Raw genomic sequence first — 18,769 nt, forward strand, 5'->3', positions numbered from 1 at the left:
AAAGAGAGAGAGAAGAAAGAGAAGAGAGAGGAGCAAAAGGAGAGAGAGAAACAAGAAGAGAGAGAAGCAACAGAAGAGAGAGACACAGAGAGAGAGAGAGAGATTGATTAGGAATTGTCTCTCTATGGGGAAGGTGAGGATATCTATAAAGCAGATATATCCTAAGAAGAGGCAAGGAAGAAGTAAGGTTTAGTTACCTTACTTGCTCTTAGGGACAATGGAACATGCATGTTTTGAGGAGAACCTGTTTTTTCTTTTTCTTTTTTTTTTCTTTTCTACAGAGGCAGTTCTGAAGCCCCAGCTTTTTAGCTTAATGGCCTGGCTTCCTAGGAATGACCAAGGGGTTATAGAATCATAGAATTTGACACTTGGAAGGGACCCTAGACACCATCTAGTCCAACTTGCACTTGAATAAGAATTCCTCTTAAAATATACATGACAAATAATCATTCAGCCTCTGGAGAAAGAACTCAAATGAGGAGGAACCCTGTCTTGAAACAACGCTTTATACTTAGATAGCTAATTGTTAGGAAGTTTTTCCTGACATTAAGTTTAAATTTGCCTATTTGTAATTTTTATCAATGCTCCTGGTTCTGTCCCTTGGGGGTGTCCCTGATATTGGAAATGTCTCCTAATTTGCTGTTGCTGGGCTTTGCCAGGAGATCCTCTGAATAGCCAGGCTTTTCCCAGAAGTCAAAGAGAGTGGGGAAAATGACTCACTACTTTGCCTTCATCCTTTTGAGGCTGAACCATGGTTTGGGGAGAGATGTAGCTTCTTATAGGATCTAGGTTTTGGGGTTTGTGTGTAAGAGAGCGTATGTGTACACATTTCTGTGCTTTACAGGAGCATGTGTGCCTGTTTATGCATGTGTGTATGTGTATGCACATCGAGGTTTGCAGATGTATGGGTATGCCTGCTTATATGCAAGGGTACATTCATATATATGGTGGTCAGCATGTTCACACATGCCTATTTATATTTCTGTTAGAACATGTGTGTATCGTTGAGTGTACATGTATATGTGTATAGAGCACTGATGGAAGGACATGGACCAAATAATAGAATCAGAGATGATAGGATCACAGATTTAGAGGTGGCAGGGACTTTGTTGTTATTGTTCAGTCTTTTTTCAATTGTGTCTGACTCTTCATGACCCCTCTTGCCCAGGGTCACACAGCTAGTGCCTGAGGCTAGATCTGAACTCAGGTCTTCCTGAATCTATCCACTGCATCACCTAACTGCTCCTAATATACAATAATACAATACAATATTTCCCTAGAGTATGCCTATGTGGGTTCATCAGCATGCTTGAGTTTCTTGAGGTGTGTCTCTTTATTGGCGGGGGCAGATTTATGTGTGCACATGTCTGTGTGTGGTAGGGAAGACTCAAGTATGTGTATATATAGCAAGGGGCACCTGGTGACCATTGAGCAGGGGCTCACCCACAATGGAGAGGATCACCACCACGAAGTCAAAGATGTTCCAGCCAACAGTGAAGTAGTATTGACGCAGCGCTAGCATCTTGAGCACGCACTCGCCTGTGAAGATGATGATGAAGACCATGTTGATGTTGTAAAGGATGTCAATCTTGAGCTGGCTCTGGTCATCTGTCTCTACCATCATGGTGACCATGTTGAGACAGATCAAGAACATGATCGTGATGTCAAATGCTTGCTTGGTCACAAAGTCATACACCATGCCCTGAATCTTGTTCTTTAGCACAAAATGGGAGATGGGACATGGGAGGGTTCAGGAAGGACATGGACGGCCATATGACACACAGAGAGGCAAATAGCACAGGACACAACAGACAGAAAAGAGAGAAAGAAGGTGCATCAGGTCACCTGGGAGGAGCCCTCAGATACCGTGAGGAGTGGGGGATGGGGATAGAATGAGTTGGGACTGACTCAATGCCAAGCCTGACTGTTCTCTCCAGCGAGAAGCCCCTCTGGAATCCACCCCTATCAGGGAATCCTTCGTGGGATCCTTCAGGGCAAGGGCCTTTTCTGGGGGAGCATCTCTTATTTTAGGGGATCCATTCGCTGACAACTCTCTCAGCCTGGGATATCTCCCTTTGCTTGGTTCATACCCAAGGCATTGCCCACTTGGGATGCAGGACTAACATTCCCATATCCCTCAAGAGGGACTTTGTCCAGTGGGTAAGGGACGGGTGCTGAGATGGGGGAGCAAGGAAAGCCAGTATAGAGAAATATAAACAAAAATACTTATGAAATTATTTAAACTCAGATTCACTGAGAGTGGCAAATCAAAAGATAATTATTGGAAGTGGAAGAGCAGGTTGAGGGAACGTTCTGGGCTTTCACGGGGATGAGGCACTTCATTCTCCCACACTTTCACCCCCCCCCACCCTCCCATAGAGAGTATACCTGAGGTCGAGGAATTGGCTTCTGCGGCTTCTTGGAACCCAGTTTTTTCATGGCATTATAGTATTTTTTCTGTTCCTCTGTCATGAAGATGTCCTTTCCTCCAAAGTATAGTGGGAATGAGCCCATTTAGATGAGAGAGCCCCTGCTCATCCCCTCAACCTCTCAGTATCCTCACAACACCAAGCGATTAGTTCCATCTGCATAATGACTCTGAGAACCACTAAAGCTATGGGTGTTTGTGGGGACCCCTGGCCCAATAAGGCAACTGAAAGTCAAGCCAGCTGGAAGGTTAAGACCTCTGTCATTGTGTCATTCTATGATTCTAAGGGGCTAAGGGATTAAGGGGGGATGGAAGGAAGGGCTTGCACAAGTAATGAGAAGATTGTGGGAATTGGCAAGCTGAGGAGATGGGGCCGTGGGGAGGGGGGAAGAACTGGAAGGGAATGCAGAAGAAATAGAGGTAAAGGGAGAGCAAGTAGGGAAGAGGGCAAAGAGGAAGAGGGAAAAGAATAGAAAGAAAGGATGTGGTTGGCCTGGGTATGATACTCATCTTCTTTTTTTGCTGGTTGAAGTTGTCAATGATGACTCCAATGAAGAGATTGAGGGTGAAGAATGCGCCAAAGATGATGAAGAGGACAAAGTAGATGTACATATAGATATTCACCTCATACTGGGGTTGTTCTTCAACCTTTTGAGTCAAAATGGGGGTGAATGAGCACTAGCTCCCCAGTGAGAGAGACGGAGCTACCAGCTCCTCTCCCCACCCCCACAACCCCATCATGGAATGGAATCCCACCGCGGAAGGGAGGGTCTCTCTTCCAGAGGAAGAGAGTAGAGGAGATGGGGCTGTGCCTCTGGCAGTGCTAGGGATGGAACAGCGTAGGAAAAGGACATCACGTTACAGTTCAGAGCTCCATGGAGGGCTGGGAGATCAGGGGGAGTCACTCATCTTCCTTTTCCTGCATCCAACCTGTCAAACCAAGGATTTGGGAGGTGTGCTTGTGCGTTCCAGTTTCACTGACCTCTCGGGAATCTACAGCTGCATACATGATATCCATCCAGCCCTTGAAAGTAGCCTGGATAAAGTTGAAGGAGAAAGTCAGAAGCATTTTGATGGGAGAAGGAGAGTCCATCTACTTACTGGAAGACTCATCAACCCACCTGTACTTCCAGTTTTTGTAAATCAGCTCCCACCCACCACAAAGCACAAAGCTGGTTCTCATGTTCTGCCTTCCCAACAGCAGGGACATCAGCAGGGCTGGGATGACTGTCCCAAGACCCAGGGTGAGGGTGGATGATATAACAGAATGCTGGACTTGGAATGAGGACGATCTGGGTTCAAATCCTGACTTTAAATCCTGGTAGCTGTATGACTCCAGGACAAGTCATGACCTCTGGACCTTAGTTTCCTTATCTACAAAGTAAGGGGTTTTGACTCCTCAATAACCTCTAAGTGCCATCCTAGCTCCAAATCTATGAGGGAAATGACTAGTAAGGAGAATGAGAGTCAGGAGCTTTCCCAGCATGCAGGAAGTCACCAAGTTTTGCAAGTAGGGCTAGGCTGAGAACCTCCCCAGTTCATGACCTCAGGGCATAATAATCAATATTCCAGACCCTTTTCTGTGGCGTCTTAAAGCACCAGCATCCAGGACCTCCCATACTTTATGTGTGTGTGTGTGTGTGTGTGTGTGTGGGTGTTGGGTGGGTGGTGGGTGGTGGGTGATGAGGTTTCACCTTCATAGTGGAAAGAATGCTAGACGAGGAAGGAATCAAGATCCTGGACCTGTAACTAGACATTAACTAGCTGGATGACCTTTGGCAAGTCAATTAAACTCTCAACCCCTGTTTCCTCACCTGAAAAATCAGAATAAAAAATAATATTTGCACTGCCTAACCCACAGGTGCTTGTGAGGCAAATGCTTTGTAGACATCAAAGTGCTGTGAAAACCTGAGTCCATTACCTACCTCTTGGAGTTGTTGGGAGGATTAAATGAGAAAATGTTTGTGAAAATGTTCTATAAACTAATCAACTTAAAGGCTAGATACATTTGAGTTAATATTATGCAGATGCAAATTGCTATTATTATTATTATTATTGTGGAGGTTGTTATGAGAGCCCCACCCCAGCTGACAGAAAGATCAGGGAGCAACTGTAGCTATAGAAACAGGGACAAAACCAAGAAGAGATGAAAACGACAGCTCGAGGGGGGTGACTGCCTGCCTCTCTCTCCCTCTCTCTCAATAATTCTAAAGCAGTCTGGAGGGATTGAACTGAGGTCCCTAGCAAGGTGCTCTAACAAAATCGGACACTTTCCATTACTCTTTAAAATATGCAAAGCATTTTGAATATATTATTTCACTTGAGCCTCCCAACAGTCTTGTGAGGTAGGTGCTACTCACCCATTTCCCATACGGTTGACACCCAGAGAGGTGAAATAATAATAATAATAATAATAATAATAATAATAATAATAATGATAATAATTAATAATAGCCAAATTTTATTTATTTCTTTACAAATCTTTGAGGTTCATAAAACATTTTTCATGTTTTATCTAGTTTGATTTTCACATCACCTCTCTTAGGTAGGTATCATTATTATTCACATTTTACAGATGGGGAAATTGAGGGTAAGCAGGGGCTAAGTGACTTATCTAGGGTCACTCAGTTACTCACTCAACAAGCACTTGTTAAGGCACTGTACTAAGTATCGGAGCAAAGAAATATCAAAGGTAAGTTTTGAACCCAGATCTTTTTGACTTCAAGTCTAAAACTCGGTCCACTAAGCCCCAGTGCTCAATACTTCCTGCAGAGTAGGTAGGTTTTCAACAAATGTGAATGAGAAAATCATGAGAAAGAACTGGGGACAAGCCCAGGTGAGATGAATGGGGTAGAGTTGACAGCCTGGAGGCCTAGAGCTGCCACGCAGCGGGCTCCACTTACCACCTGCAGAAGTGAGAGGTAGCCAAGGCCCACATTGTCAAAGTTGACCTTGACATTGACCCATCGGACCTCCCCGGTATCCATCAGTTTGAAGCAGTCTGACATGTTGTTGACAACAGAGATGTCAAAAATCTCTGAGGTGGTGGTGTTGATGCATCGGTAATACTTCCCTGCAAACAGGTTGACCCCCATGATGCTGAAGATGAGCCAGAAGATCAGGCAGACGAGCAATACATTCATGATAGAGGGGATGGCGCCCAGAAGGGCGTTCACCACCACCTGGAAACAGGGGGACAGGCAGGTTGTGGGAGGAGGTGTCACAGACTGGGACCCAGACATCTTCCCCTGTTCACCCTACCTAGCATGCCAGGACCCTGAGCCATAGCCCAATGGAGGAAGGAGCTGACTCTGCGCTTACAGGTTCATAAGTCGTTGGGTGAAAGTAGAGTAGGGTGAAACAGCCACCATCATCTGGGAACTTCCAGCCTGATAGCGGGGTTAGGACACATATACACACAAAAAAAGTAAAGAAAGGAGTGGAAATGGATGGAGTTAAGAAGGAAAGACTTCCTGGAGCACTCAACAGAACCGGGAAAAAAGGAGAGAAGTGAGGAAGCTATCCTAAGTTTGTAGCACAGCCACCATCAAAAGTTCAGAGGTAGGGATTGGTAGAGAATGGAGAAGGGACAACGGATAAGATTTTGCCTGGAAAAAGCCTTGTGTCTGGGAGTAGAAGATTGGGTTGGGAAGTGAAAGCAAGGGATTAGAGAATGGAGAGCTATTGGGAAGGGTCCTGGTACCCATCTGTGGTCAGGGGAAGGACCTTTCTGTAAGATCCGTGTGGAGTTCTCTGCTCGGTTAGCAATACGGCTGCCTGGGTTGAGGGGAAGGGGGTTTTCACTGGAGGTATCTCTGCCACAGGTCACTGGGCAAGGGACAAACACTCCAGCCTGGCTCCCCTCCCCCTAAATAGGAAACTTGAGGCCTCAGCCACACATGATTACTTTTTCTCCCCTTCCTCCCACCCCCCTGGCTGACTGGGCAACTATGAAAACAGCCTCAAGCATAGAAGGGAAGCCACCAGGCTTTGCTGAATCTGAAGCAGGCTGGCATGTGTGGTAGGAAACCTTCCTTGTCTTCCCATGAAGGAGTTGCAGTTAATTTTGCCTGGTTAGCATAATCTAGCCTCACTTACTCAGAGTACCAGAGCAGAGGCCAGTCTGAATTCGTGAATTCTGGTAGATTTTTTTTAAACAGAGTTTATTGTCGCTGTTCAGTCGTTTCAGTTGTATCTGACACTTTGTGACCCCATTTGGGATTTTCTTGGCAAAGATATTGGAGTGGTTTGCCTTTTCCTTCTCCTGTTTATTTTACAAATGAGGAAACTGAGGCAAACAGGATGAAGTGACTTGCCCAGAGTCACACAGCTAGTAAATGTTTGAGGCCAGATTTGAACTCAGGTTTGCCTGACTCTAGGCCCAGTGTTCTATCCTTTGTGCCACCCTCAAACAGAGTTGCTGTCATATTAACCTCTAATACTGTAGTCCATATTAACTAATCAGGTGATACAGTGGATTAGGGAACTGGATCTGGGGACAGGAAGACTTGAGTTCAAATCCTGACTCAGACACTAGCTATATGACCCTGGGCAAATCACTTAACTATTCTCTGCCTCAGTTTCCTGAAGAGCAAAATGGGGATAATAATAATACCTACCTCCAAGGGTGGTTGTGAGGATCAAATGAGATATTCATGAAGTGCTTTGCAAACCTTAAAGTGCTATATAAATGCTAAGGGCCAACAATGGACTGCCAAGTAGAAACTAGGCTGAAGTGTTTTCATGAAGGGATAAGAACAATTGTAATAAGCATACTGTTTGTATACAGGGAGACGCTTAAAACAATTGATTAAACATCCCCCAGACATTGTTTGGGCAGCTAGGTGATGCAGTGAATAAAGTGCCACGCCCAGAATCGGGAAGACCTGAGTTCAAATCTGACCTCAGACACACTTAATAGCTATGTGACCCTGGGCAAGTCACTTCACCCTATTTGCCTCAGTTTCCTCATCTGTAAAATGAACTGGAGAAGGAAATGGCAAACCACTCCAGTATCTCTGCCAAGAAAACCCCACATGGGCTCACAAAGAGTCAGACCCGACCGAACAACAACAAACATTGTTTACTCTATTAATTTGCTTAGAAGCCTTTTTTCAGACCTGCGGTTTATCACAGACGTTGCATGAGGTGGTAAAAAGAGCGTTGCAGTGAGAGTCAGAAGGCCTGGGTTCCAATCCTAGGTCCATCTGACTCTATCTGTTTGCCAAAGGATGAAGCATCTAACTTCTCTGGACTTGTCTTGCTCATCTATGAAACGTGGATACCAATATTTGTCACGCTATTTTTATGTGTGAAGATCAAATGAAATGCCATATATTGAGCGCTCTGTAACTAAGCAAGATATATAAGGGTGAGCTATTATTAGCTTTCTCAAACTTTATTTCCATCAGTCACTTCCCCACACGGAGACTTGAGGTGGCTGCTGATTGCTTATGGGCTCAGTGGAAACTCAGCCTGTTACCCAAAGCTGTTTGTTCACCAGAACCTAATAGAGGAGAGGAGAGGAGAGGAGAGGAAAGCAAGGTTCCAGGTTGGAGGCCAACTGGCCCTTCTATCCTAGCTCAGGACCCCAAGTCCCTAAAACCCTGGAGTGGTTCCTTATCTGCTGGAGGAAAGCAGAGGGGAGGTGGTATTGGATAGGGGAAAGACACTGCATTTGAAGTCAGAGGTCCCCCATTCAAACCCTAGTTATTTGACTTTTCTGGGTCTCAGTTTCCTCATATGTAAAAAGGGGATAATAATAGCACATAGGTTTTTTTTTTTTTGTGAGGATCAAATAAGATGATATTTAAAGCAATTTGCAAACCTTAAAAGGCTATGATGATAATAATAGCTTTTAAGGTTTGTGAAGCACTGTACAGATGTTACCTCATTTGATCCTGGCAATGGCCCTGGGAGGTAGGTGCTATTATCATCTCATTTTATACTTAAGGAAGCTGTGGCCCAGAAAGGTTAAGAGAATTGCTTAGGGTTACACAAGCTAGTAAGTGTTTGAGGTAGGATTCAAACTCAGGTCTTACTGACTCCAGGTTCACCACTCTATCTATTGTGCTACCTAGACAGACCATAGTGTTTTGGAGGTTATAAAACAGCATCTCTGTTTAAAAATCTATCAAAATTCACAAATTTAGATTGGTCTCACCTCAGAGATTCTAGGTAAGTAAAGTTTAGAGTATGCTAACCAAGCAGAATTAGGGGAAGGGCATAAGCACTTATGGGGGTAGCTAGGTGGTACAGTGGGATAGAGTGCTAGACCTGGGGTCAGGAAGACTCATTTTAGTGAGTTCAAATCTGGTCTCAGATACTTACTAGCTGTGTGACCCTGTGCAAGTCACTGTTTGCCTCAGTTCTTCTTCTGTAAAAATGATCTGAAGAAGAAAAGGGCAAACCACTCCAGTATCTTTGAGAAAACCCCAAATGGGGTCACAAAGAGTCAGACATAGCTGGAACAACAAATAAGCATTTATACAGTGCATACTATGTGCCAGGCACTGTGGTAAGTGCTTTTCAACAAATATTATCATATTTGATCTTCACAACAACCCTGAGAGGTAGATGTTATTATTATCCTCATTTTACAGTTGCGGAAACTGAGGTAAACAGAAGTCAAGTAACTCGCCCAAGGTCACACAGAGAGTAAGTGTCTAAGGCCAGATTTGAACTTAGGTCTTCCTGACTCCAGGCCCAGTGCTCTATCTACTGTGCCACCAGCTGCCTCTAAGCATGAACTAAGGTTCTCTACCTCACATGCCAGGTTGCTTCAGATTTAGCAGGGCCTGGTGGCTTCCTTTCTATACTTGAGTCTTTGTTTTCATGGTTGCCCAATCAGCCTTCCCCAGAGAATTCCACTAAGTTAACTCACTCATTTCTTCTGGACCCCTCCACTCTTGAACAAAATGTGCATTCACAGAATTACAGGACCTGAGTGGGAAAGAACCTCAGAATTCACCTGTTCCGATTCCTGCTAGAGCAGGGGTCCTCTCAGCAGTAGCCCTGGCCCAAAGGCCTCCAGCCTCTCTCCTCGAAGACCTCTAGAGCCTGGCAACTTATCAGATGTCAAGGGAGCCCATCCCAGTTGTAGACAGCTCTAATTGTCAGGAATTTTTTTTTTCTCACATGGAGTCAGACTCTCTCTCTAAGACTTCCGGCCAATCGTTCCCAGTTCTACCCTCTGGAGCCAAACAGAATCTTTCTTCTCTATGACATTCCTTCAGATTTTCAGTTGTATTCCCCTCTCTGCCTAATTATCCGTGCCTCCACCCTCACCCCTCACCCTCTATTTCCAGCTCCTTCAATCATGGGTGGTGTGCTTTCCAGTGCCTTCACCATCTTGGTCAGCCTTTCTGGACACACTCCTACTTTTGTCAACATCCTTCCTAAAATGTGGACCCCAGAATTGAACAAAATTTTCCAGATAAAAAATGCATGGGAACCATCCTTCTCCCTTGTTCTGGATACTAAACATTTTCAATGCAGCCCAGGATTACATTAACTTTTTTTTTTTGGTAGCCATGCCAAACTATTGACTAACATTGAGCTTGCAGTCCACTAAAACCCCCAGGTATTTTTTTTACACAAAATATTGTCTAGTTACATTTCCCCTAGTTCTAAACACTTTGTCATCCATGCATAAGTCTTAATGTCCTCCATTGCATCATGTTTTGTGGGGGTAGGGGCCCCATAAGAAAACTAGTCTCATTTCCTTATAGTCACGCCTCCTACATTCCATATCTGTTGTTGTTGTTCATCATGGCTGACTCTCCATGACCCCATTTGAGGTTTTGTTGGCAAAGATACTAGAGTGGTTTGCCATTTCCTTCTTTATCTCATTTTACAGATAAGGAAATTGAGGCAAATGGGGTTAAGTGACTTGGCCAGGGTCACACAGCTAGTAAGTGTCTGATGCCAGATTTGAACTCAGGCCTTCCTGACTCCAGTTCCAGCACTCTATCCCCTATACCACCTACCTACCCTACAGTGTCTCTCTACAACTAGGCTACTACCTCTTACTGGGCAGTAGCTGTGTCTTCTGTTCTTTTCAATGTCTTATTCTCCACTCCATGATGTCATGGATAGAGTGCTGATCTTACAGTTTGGAAGAGTTCAAATCCTGCCATTTACTAGCCGTGTGACCTTGGGCAAACAGTTTAACTTCCCCAGGCCTCAGTTTCCTTATCTGTAAAATGAAGGGGTTGTACTAATTGAACTCTAAGGTCCATTCCAATTCTCTATGATCCAAGGTGCTTAATGCAAGGTTATTGGGGAGCATTTGATTTCAAGTCAGAAGACAGAGAAGACATGGGTTTGAATCCTGGCCCAGCTTTACTTCCTACCCTCTGTTCGACCTGGGGCAAGTCATGAATGACAACCCTCTGGGTCTTAATTTCTTCCTCTATAAAATGAGTTGGATCAGATCATCCCTAGGGTCCCTTCCAGCTCAAAAAATCCTGTGACTCTTTGGGCACTTGGTCTCTCAAGAAAGGACTGTTAATTTGATTTGTGAAATCAGACTTTTTACCTCCTTCTCCATGATCTCAGGGACAGAGAGAAGTAATGAGGGCTAATGGTGGAGAGAAGGTTTTCCTAAAGGGACTTAACTAAGAAGCCATTTCCTTGTAGGGATAGGGCTCAGGAATGGGGCAGGAATGTGAGCCCCCAAAATTATTTCACTTATTCTCCTATCCTAGGAGAACCAAGATTGAATGATGCTTCCTGGGACAAACCAAGTTGTGAATTAGGGGTAGATGTTACCCAAACTGAAAATATTTCCTTTTAGTTAGGTACTATGTGTTACTATTCCAAACCACATCCTGTTATTTTCCATGCCTATCCAACTCCCTTCCCTTTCCCTCCCCCTCCCCCATCCTGGCCAACTGCAGCTTAATCTGGACCACTCAGCAAAACCTGGCCTGAGTCTGCCGTTGGTGTGAAAAGCTTCTAGGTATGTCAGCGTTTGGCTCTGAGTGAGGCTGGGTCACTAGCAGTATAGGCTATGGACATATGGCTCCCTGACTTCTCTCTGGCTTTCCCTTGCTTAGTTAGAAGGTCCATCTCTTGGGCAGGAGAAGAGCAAGTAGATTATTGACCATTGAAAACAAGTTCACTCATTACTTGTCTTCTTGGAGGCTTTCCCTCTCTTCCCTCTGCTTCAAGTTCCTCTCTCTGATTCTCCTCTCACCCAGTCCCAAGTTCCTAGAGCACCTACCCTCATGCCTTCAAATCTGGACAGGGCCCGGAGTGGCCTGAGTGCCCGAAGTGTTCGGAGTGACTTGATGGGCCCAAGTTCAGAATAGCCCAACCAATTGGCCACCAGGCTGATGATGGAGACCTGGTGAGAAAAGTCAAAGAGGAGGGATTAGCAAGGAGGACACTCAGTAGCAAGGGGTACATGGGACAGGGATAGGGTAGGGGCTATAGCCCCCTGGCCCCCAAGGTACATTATCTACTGCATTCATCTCTCCTAAGCCAAGAGAGAACTGACCCTTAATAGATACATTCTTCCTGAGGACATAATTTCAATGTGTCATTTCTCCCACACCTCATGGCTCTTCAGGGTCAGAAAAAGACTTGTCCAACCCCTGAGTCCTGCCTCCTGGAGAATAGAAGTGAGCAAGTGCTTAGGGAAGCAGCATAGTACAGAGTAAATAGTACATGGAAAGTATTCCGCATCTCTGATTTTTGCTTGTTGTATAACCTTGGATGAATCATTTGGTCTTTTTAAGCCTCGATTTCTTAATCCATAAACTGGGGGTAAAAATAATCACCCTACCTACTTGATAGAAACATTCTGAGGATCAGATGAAGCAACATAGGTTAAAAGGCTTTGAAAAGGATAAAGGGCTATACAAATAAGAGATATTTGTATTATAAGTTGCCTATATTTCTACCTCCTTTTCCATTTCTTCCACCCAAAGCCCATCCAATCTCTTCTTTGTCCAGCTTGAGTTTCTTTGGGATCTTTCTACCTATCCCTTGGGTATATACCAGGCTCTGGCATCCCCTTGCTTTTAAGGCTAGGCTAAATATTCCATTAGAATGCAAGCTCTTTGAGGACAGGAACTGTGTTCATTTTTGTCTTGCCTGATATACAGTAGGCACTTAATAAAAGCTTGTTGCATCCATAAACTGAAAAGAACAGACCTGGTTGGGATCCTGGGCCCTCAGACATTCCTACTGCCCTCCCACCCCACCTTTGAAGGGAGCCCAGTGTCATTGGCCCCCAGCATGGTGACTCACATCTACAATGAGGAAGTCAAGCCAGCACCAGGCATTGGTGAAATACACCTTAAAGCCATAAGCCACCCACTTGAGCAGCATCTCTAAGACGAATACATAGGAGAAGACCTTGTCCGCGTACTCTAGGATCGTCCGGATCACCTTCCGTTGCTCAATGTAGATGTCTTCAAATGCCTAGAAGAGGGACAGAGAGCCATGAACACACTTGGAGGGATGGGAGGATGGAGAGATGTGCACCTAGCAGCAACCTTGGGAGAGATGGAAGAAGGAGTTGGTCTCGGGTCTCATTTAGTTGATTTTTAGTCATGTCTAACTCTTCATGACCCCATATGGGGTTTTCTTGGCAAAGACACTGGAGTGGTTTGCCATTTCCTTCTCCAGCTTGTTTTACAGATGAGGAAACTGAGGCAAACAAGTACAGTAACTTGCACAGCTAGTAAGTGTCTGAGTCTAGATTTGAACTCAGGAAGATGAGTCTTCCTGACTCCAGGCCCAGAACTTTATCCACTGCTCCACCTAGCTGCTAGCTCTACCCATAAATGATATCACCAGTCCCCAGAAAACAGTACCCAGCTAGAATCTGACCAGTTAACTGCAGAATGGGATAGGTAGAATTATTCAGCCCTCAGTGGAGATATCATGGACAGGGTTATGGACCAGCAGAGGGAGAGTTACTAAGGTGTATGATCCTAGCAGTATTTTTAAGATATCTATCTACCCTGCAAGAGATAAGAAAATTCCCCTAAGGGACTTAAAAAAAACAACAAACCTTGTTATTCATCTATGTCCAATCCAATCAAATCTCAATAATTATCTTCTTTGAGGATTATGGACAGTAATGCTTTTTTTAAAAAAGATTTTTATTGATATCTTTTGCTTTTATTTCACTTGGATTTTTCCCATATCTTTCTCTCCCTCTCTGAGATAGCTATCCCTTATGATAAAGACTTTTTTTAATAGAAGAAAATTCAGCAAGATTGAGTAATACATAAAAAAAAAGCTGATGTTCACTTTTAATTCAATTCATCAAACATTTGCTAAGCACCCATTCTATAGGATGTCCAGTTCTAGTCCATGGAGATATAAAAACAAGAATGAAATGTTATCTATCCTTGAAGCTAACATTTTCTGAGAGGGATGGAAAAGAGGAGCATTTATAATATTCATATAGATAAATAAAAAGCAATAACAAATAATTCAAGAGGTAGAAATCACTAACAACTAGGGAGATTAAAAATGTCCTAGTACAGCAGGTGGCATCTAAATGATACGTTGAATCCTAATCTGGCTTCCCCAACTGGCCTAGGAAACACCCTCTTTCCCAGCTCATATCATCCCCAACAGTCAGAAATTGTAGATAAAGCATCATCAACCTGCATCAAGTAAAATAAGGGAGGCCAATCTATTGCTTTTTAAAAAAATAAACCCTATATAGGCCAAGTTAATATAATAAAAATGACAATTCTACCTAAGCTAATTTACTTATTCAGTGCCATACCAATCAAACTACCAAAAAATTATTTTATAAAGTTAGAAAAAATTATATCAAGATTCATTTGGAAGAACAAAAGGTCCAGAATATCAAGAGAACTAATGAAAAGAAATGCAGGAGAAGGTTGCCTAGCCATTCCAGATCTTAAATTGTATTATAAAGCAGCAATCACCAAAACTGCTTGGTAGTGGCTAAGAAATAGAGTGGTGGATCAGCGGAATAGGTTAAATATGCAAGACACAGTAGTCAATGACTATAGTAATCTATTATTTGATAAACCCAAAGACCCCAGCTTCTGGGATAAGAACCCACTCTTTGAAAAAAACTGCTAGGAAAACTAGGAAAGAGTATGGCAGAAACTAGGCATGGACCAAAATCTCACACCATATACCAAAATAAAATCAAAATGGGTACACGATTTAGATATAAAGGCGGATACTATAAGCAAACTGGGAGAGCAAGGAATAGTCAACCTGTCAGATCTGTGGAGAACTGAAGAATTCATGACCAGACAGGAGATAGAGAACATTATGAAAAGCAAATGGATAATTTTGATTACATTAAATTGAAAAGTTTTTGCACAAACAAAGCCAATGCAACTAAGATTAGAAGGAAGGTAGGAAACTGGGAAAGAATTTTTATAACCAGTCTCTCTGATAAGGGCCTCATTTCTAAAATAAATAGAGAATTAAGTCAAATTTATAAGAATACAAGCCATTTCCCAATTGAAAAATGGTCAAAGGATATGAACAGACAAGTTCTCAGATGAAGAAATTAAAGTCATCTGTAATCATATGAAAAAAATGCTCTAAATCACTATTGATTAGAGAAATGCAAATCAAAACAACTCTGAGGTACCACATCACACCTATCAGAATGGCCAACATGACAAAACAGGAAAATAATAAATGTTGGAGAAGATATGGGAAAATTGGAACACTAATGCATTGTTGGTGGAGTTGTGAAATGATCCAACCATTTTGGAGAGCAATTTGGAACTATGCCCAAAGGGCTATAAAAATTTGCATACTCTTTGACCCAGCAATAGCACTTCTAGGGCTATATCCCAAAGAGATCATACAAATGGGAAAAGTACCTACATGTACAAAAATATTCATAGCAGCTCTTTTTGTGGTGGCAAAGAATTGGAAATTGAGAGGATGCCCATCAACTGGGGAATGGCTGAGCAAGTTGTGGTATATGAATGTGATGGAATACTATTGTGCTATAAGAAGTGATGAACAGGTTGACTTCAGAAAAACCTAGAAAGACTTGTATGGTCTGATGCTGAGTGAAGTGAGCAGAACCAAGAGAACGTTGTACACAATAACAGCCACGTTGTATGATAACTAATATTGATAAACTTAACCGTTCCTGGCAATACAAGAATCTAAGACATCTCCAGAGGCCTTGTAATGGAAAATGCTATCCACATCCAAAGAAAGAACTATGGAAGTCGAATTGCTATTTTTTTTCCTCTTCTCTTGAGTTTTGTTTCCTCTTTCTGATGGTTCCTCCTATTGGTTTTAATTTTTACTTACAACATCACTAATGTGAAAATATGTTTAATATGAAAAAAAATAAAACCGATAAAGCAAGAGTTCTTACACTGGGGTTCATGGGACCTCAAAAGGGCCAGTGGATAGATTTCAAGGGATCTATGAATTTGGATGGCAAAAATATTTTTATATGTATTTTTATATTTTTATGTATTTTTGTAGCTATATTTCAATATAGTTGATTTCCTTTGGAATCCTAGGTATTTTACTTACTATATTTATTTATTTATTTTTGTTAATTTATTTTGAATTATCAACAATCACTTCCCACAAGCTTTTGAGTTTTAAATTTTTCCTCTCCTCCCTCCCTCCCCAAGATGGTGCACAATCTGATATAGGCTATACACGTACATTCTTATTAAACATATTTTCACAGTAGTGATGTTGAATTACTTACTATATTTAAAAACACTCTGAGAAGGAATCCATACGCTCAACTAGACTGCCAAATCAAAGGGGTCCATAACAAACAAAAAATGTTTAAAACCTCTTCTATATTCCCAGAGCCAAAGATGATATAGTTAGGTGGCATGGTGGATAGAGGGCCAGAGAGAACTGAGTTCAAATCCCACCTTGGAGATTTACTAGCTGTATGACCCTGGACAAGTCACGATGTCTCTGGTACTTGGTTTTCTCATTTGGAAAATGGAGAAAAATAATAGTACCTATCTTCCAAGGTTGTTGTGAGGATCAAATTTGACAGTATATATAAAGTGCTTTGCACACTTTAAAGTGATATATAAATTCTAGCTATTATTATATTATTAAATCATATAATTATATAATTTATATATTAATAATAATAAAAAATCAAAGAGAAACTACATCTGGACCATTTAGGATACTTCTTCTTTCTGTGGCTGTGAGTAGCCAAGAGGGACCTTTGCACCTTGGTCTGAACAGTGAAAACATAGTGTTTTCCCCTTTGGCTGGGCCCTAGGAAGGAACCCCAGGAGGATGGCGGGAGAAGGACTGGGTCAGTAGATGGCACTCACCAAGGCCCCACTGCTGAGTAGGATCATGAACACAATAAATGTCTCAAACCAATTGTGCTCCACCATCCTGAAGCAAGCTTTTCGAAGGTTCCACCATATTTTCCCCCGATCCGAGGTGATGTCAACATAGAGGAAAGGGAATCTCTTTACACAAGCTGTGAAGACAGAAGGGTTACTAGGAGGAGAGGATCACTACACTATGGCCCATGGGGGCCTCTCACAACTCCTTAGCAAGGTACCCGTGCAAGCCAAAGGGAGGCTCTTCCCATCTCACCTAAAAGGAACATGGCCTCTGTATTTTTCTGTCCCCTGATCTCCCCACTGAACTTCCTCATCCCTTTGCCCCACTCCCACTGATCACCTTTGATGAGCCAAGACTCAGGGAAGGAGGGAGACGCATCTCAGTACCTCCTGTCTCCATGGGGAACGCTGGCTTCTTTCCACTGACATGTCCTTTAACACCCACTGAACTGGGCAGGAGTAGAATTCAGTTTTGGCAGGCTGGATTTAAATTAGTTCTAAGAAAGGGCTTGGAGGGAGGCCCATGGTGAGTCAGGATTTAGACAGGGTGACTAGGAGAGAAAGCAAGAGGTCCCTCACTGGGGAGTGGCATGGGTAGGGGCCCCAGGGGTTGCAGTGGGTCCTCTCCTTCCTCATGGCTCTCAACACAAGACCTCCGATGTTGGCCATGGCAAGGGCGCTGCCTTCTGTGAAAGAAGAGGTGGGCATGGTCTTGCCCCTAGGGGCCCCAGGTCTCTCACCCTCAGTGAAACACTCCTCAGGGAGCTCTCCTTCAGGGTTCTCCTCTTCCTGGGGCTGCTCTTCTCCCTCAGGTGGTTTGTAGTCGGCGGTGCTGCATACCGACGAGTTCCCATCACTCTTGTGGGGTGGTGGCTTCTGCAGGGGATCAGAGGGGCCCAGTGACCCCTAGCTCCTGGGACCTCATGAGGGACCGGGACCCAGGCAGGGATGAGGGTAGGCTGGAGTAGGGGAGAGTGGAACGGGAGGGAGGGGACGGATGAAAGCTTCCTGAAGTAGTGGATGGAGTACTAAACTTGGAGTTGGGAAGACCTGGGTTCAAATTCTACCTCTGAACACTTCCTGTGTAACCCTGGGCAAGTCACCGAATCTCTCTGGGCCTCAATCTCCTCATCTGTGAAATGAAGGGGTTGGACTGGATAAGAACTTTCTTGTATTAATATAGCACTTTCACATTTGATCCTCACAACAACCTAGTGAGGTATGTGCTATTATTATCCCCATTTTACAGATGACGAAACTTTGGCTGAGAGAGAGAGGTTAAGTAGTTTGCTCAGAGTTACACAGGATGCAAAGGAAACAAGCATTTACCAAGCACCCACTATGGGGCAGGCACCGTGCTGAGCACTTTGTAAATAGCTCATTTTATTCTCACAACAACCTTGGGATGTAGGTGCTATTATAGTCCTCATTTTACAGTTGAGGAAACTGAGTCAGACAGAGGTTAAGCGATTTGTCCAGGGTCCCGTAGCTAGTAAGTGAGGCTAGTTTTGAACTCAGTGCTTCCTGACTCCAGGCCCAGCGCTCTAACCACTATTGGACCTCCAAAGTCCCTTTCTTGCTCTCAGACTGTAATGGGTATGGGGAAGGAACTGGAAGTGGGAGGAAGTTAAGGAGGCAGATCAATGAAATGTGTGTGGGAGGTGGGAGGAGGTGCTGTTCTAATGGTTGGGGAAGTAGAGGGATGAGGAGAGGGAATTACTGAGGAATTAAGGGAGTAATTCATTGAGAAGTTAAGGGAATTTTGGGAATGGGCCAGTGAGTAGGAAGACCAGGGAGTAGCCATTGAGGGGATAATTTAGTGAGCAGATAGGGGCATGTCAAGGGGGTCCCAGGTGATGGGAAGATGGGAGACCAGGAGGAGGAGTCCGAGCTCCACAGATACAAGATTCAACCCTCAGGATCTGTTTGGCAAAATATGTCTAGGCAGGATGGAAAATATCTCTGAGCCTCCAGTTCAAACCCAATAGGAATTTGATCCCTGAAGCAAGAGGTGGGG

General features: G+C 43.6%; 1 protein-coding gene across 1 annotated transcript in view; it reads right to left on the bottom strand.

The window, feature by feature from the left end:
• The window catches only part of SCN4A (sodium voltage-gated channel alpha subunit 4), a 64,246-nt gene that overhangs the window by 3,814 nt on the left and 41,663 nt on the right, over positions 1-18,769 (bottom strand). Inside the window, exons 17-25 of the mRNA XM_027872891.1 lie at positions 17,493-17,628; positions 16,732-16,886; positions 12,686-12,859; positions 11,655-11,777; positions 5,332-5,610; positions 3,411-3,464; positions 2,939-3,076; positions 2,389-2,493; positions 1,444-1,714 (exon numbers count right to left, since the gene is read on the bottom strand). Coding sequence (XP_027728692.1) covers positions 1,444-1,714; positions 2,389-2,493; positions 2,939-3,076; positions 3,411-3,464; positions 5,332-5,610; positions 11,655-11,777; positions 12,686-12,859; positions 16,732-16,886; positions 17,493-17,628 — 1,435 coding nt within the window. The remainder of the gene's footprint in view (positions 1-1,443; positions 1,715-2,388; positions 2,494-2,938; positions 3,077-3,410; positions 3,465-5,331; positions 5,611-11,654; positions 11,778-12,685; positions 12,860-16,731; positions 16,887-17,492; positions 17,629-18,769) is intronic.

The sequence above is a fragment of the Vombatus ursinus genome, unplaced genomic scaffold, assembly GCF_900497805.2.
Source record: "Vombatus ursinus unplaced genomic scaffold, bare-nosed wombat genome assembly UNPS02014801.1, whole genome shotgun sequence".
Taxonomy (NCBI): Eukaryota; Metazoa; Chordata; class Mammalia; order Diprotodontia; family Vombatidae; genus Vombatus; species Vombatus ursinus.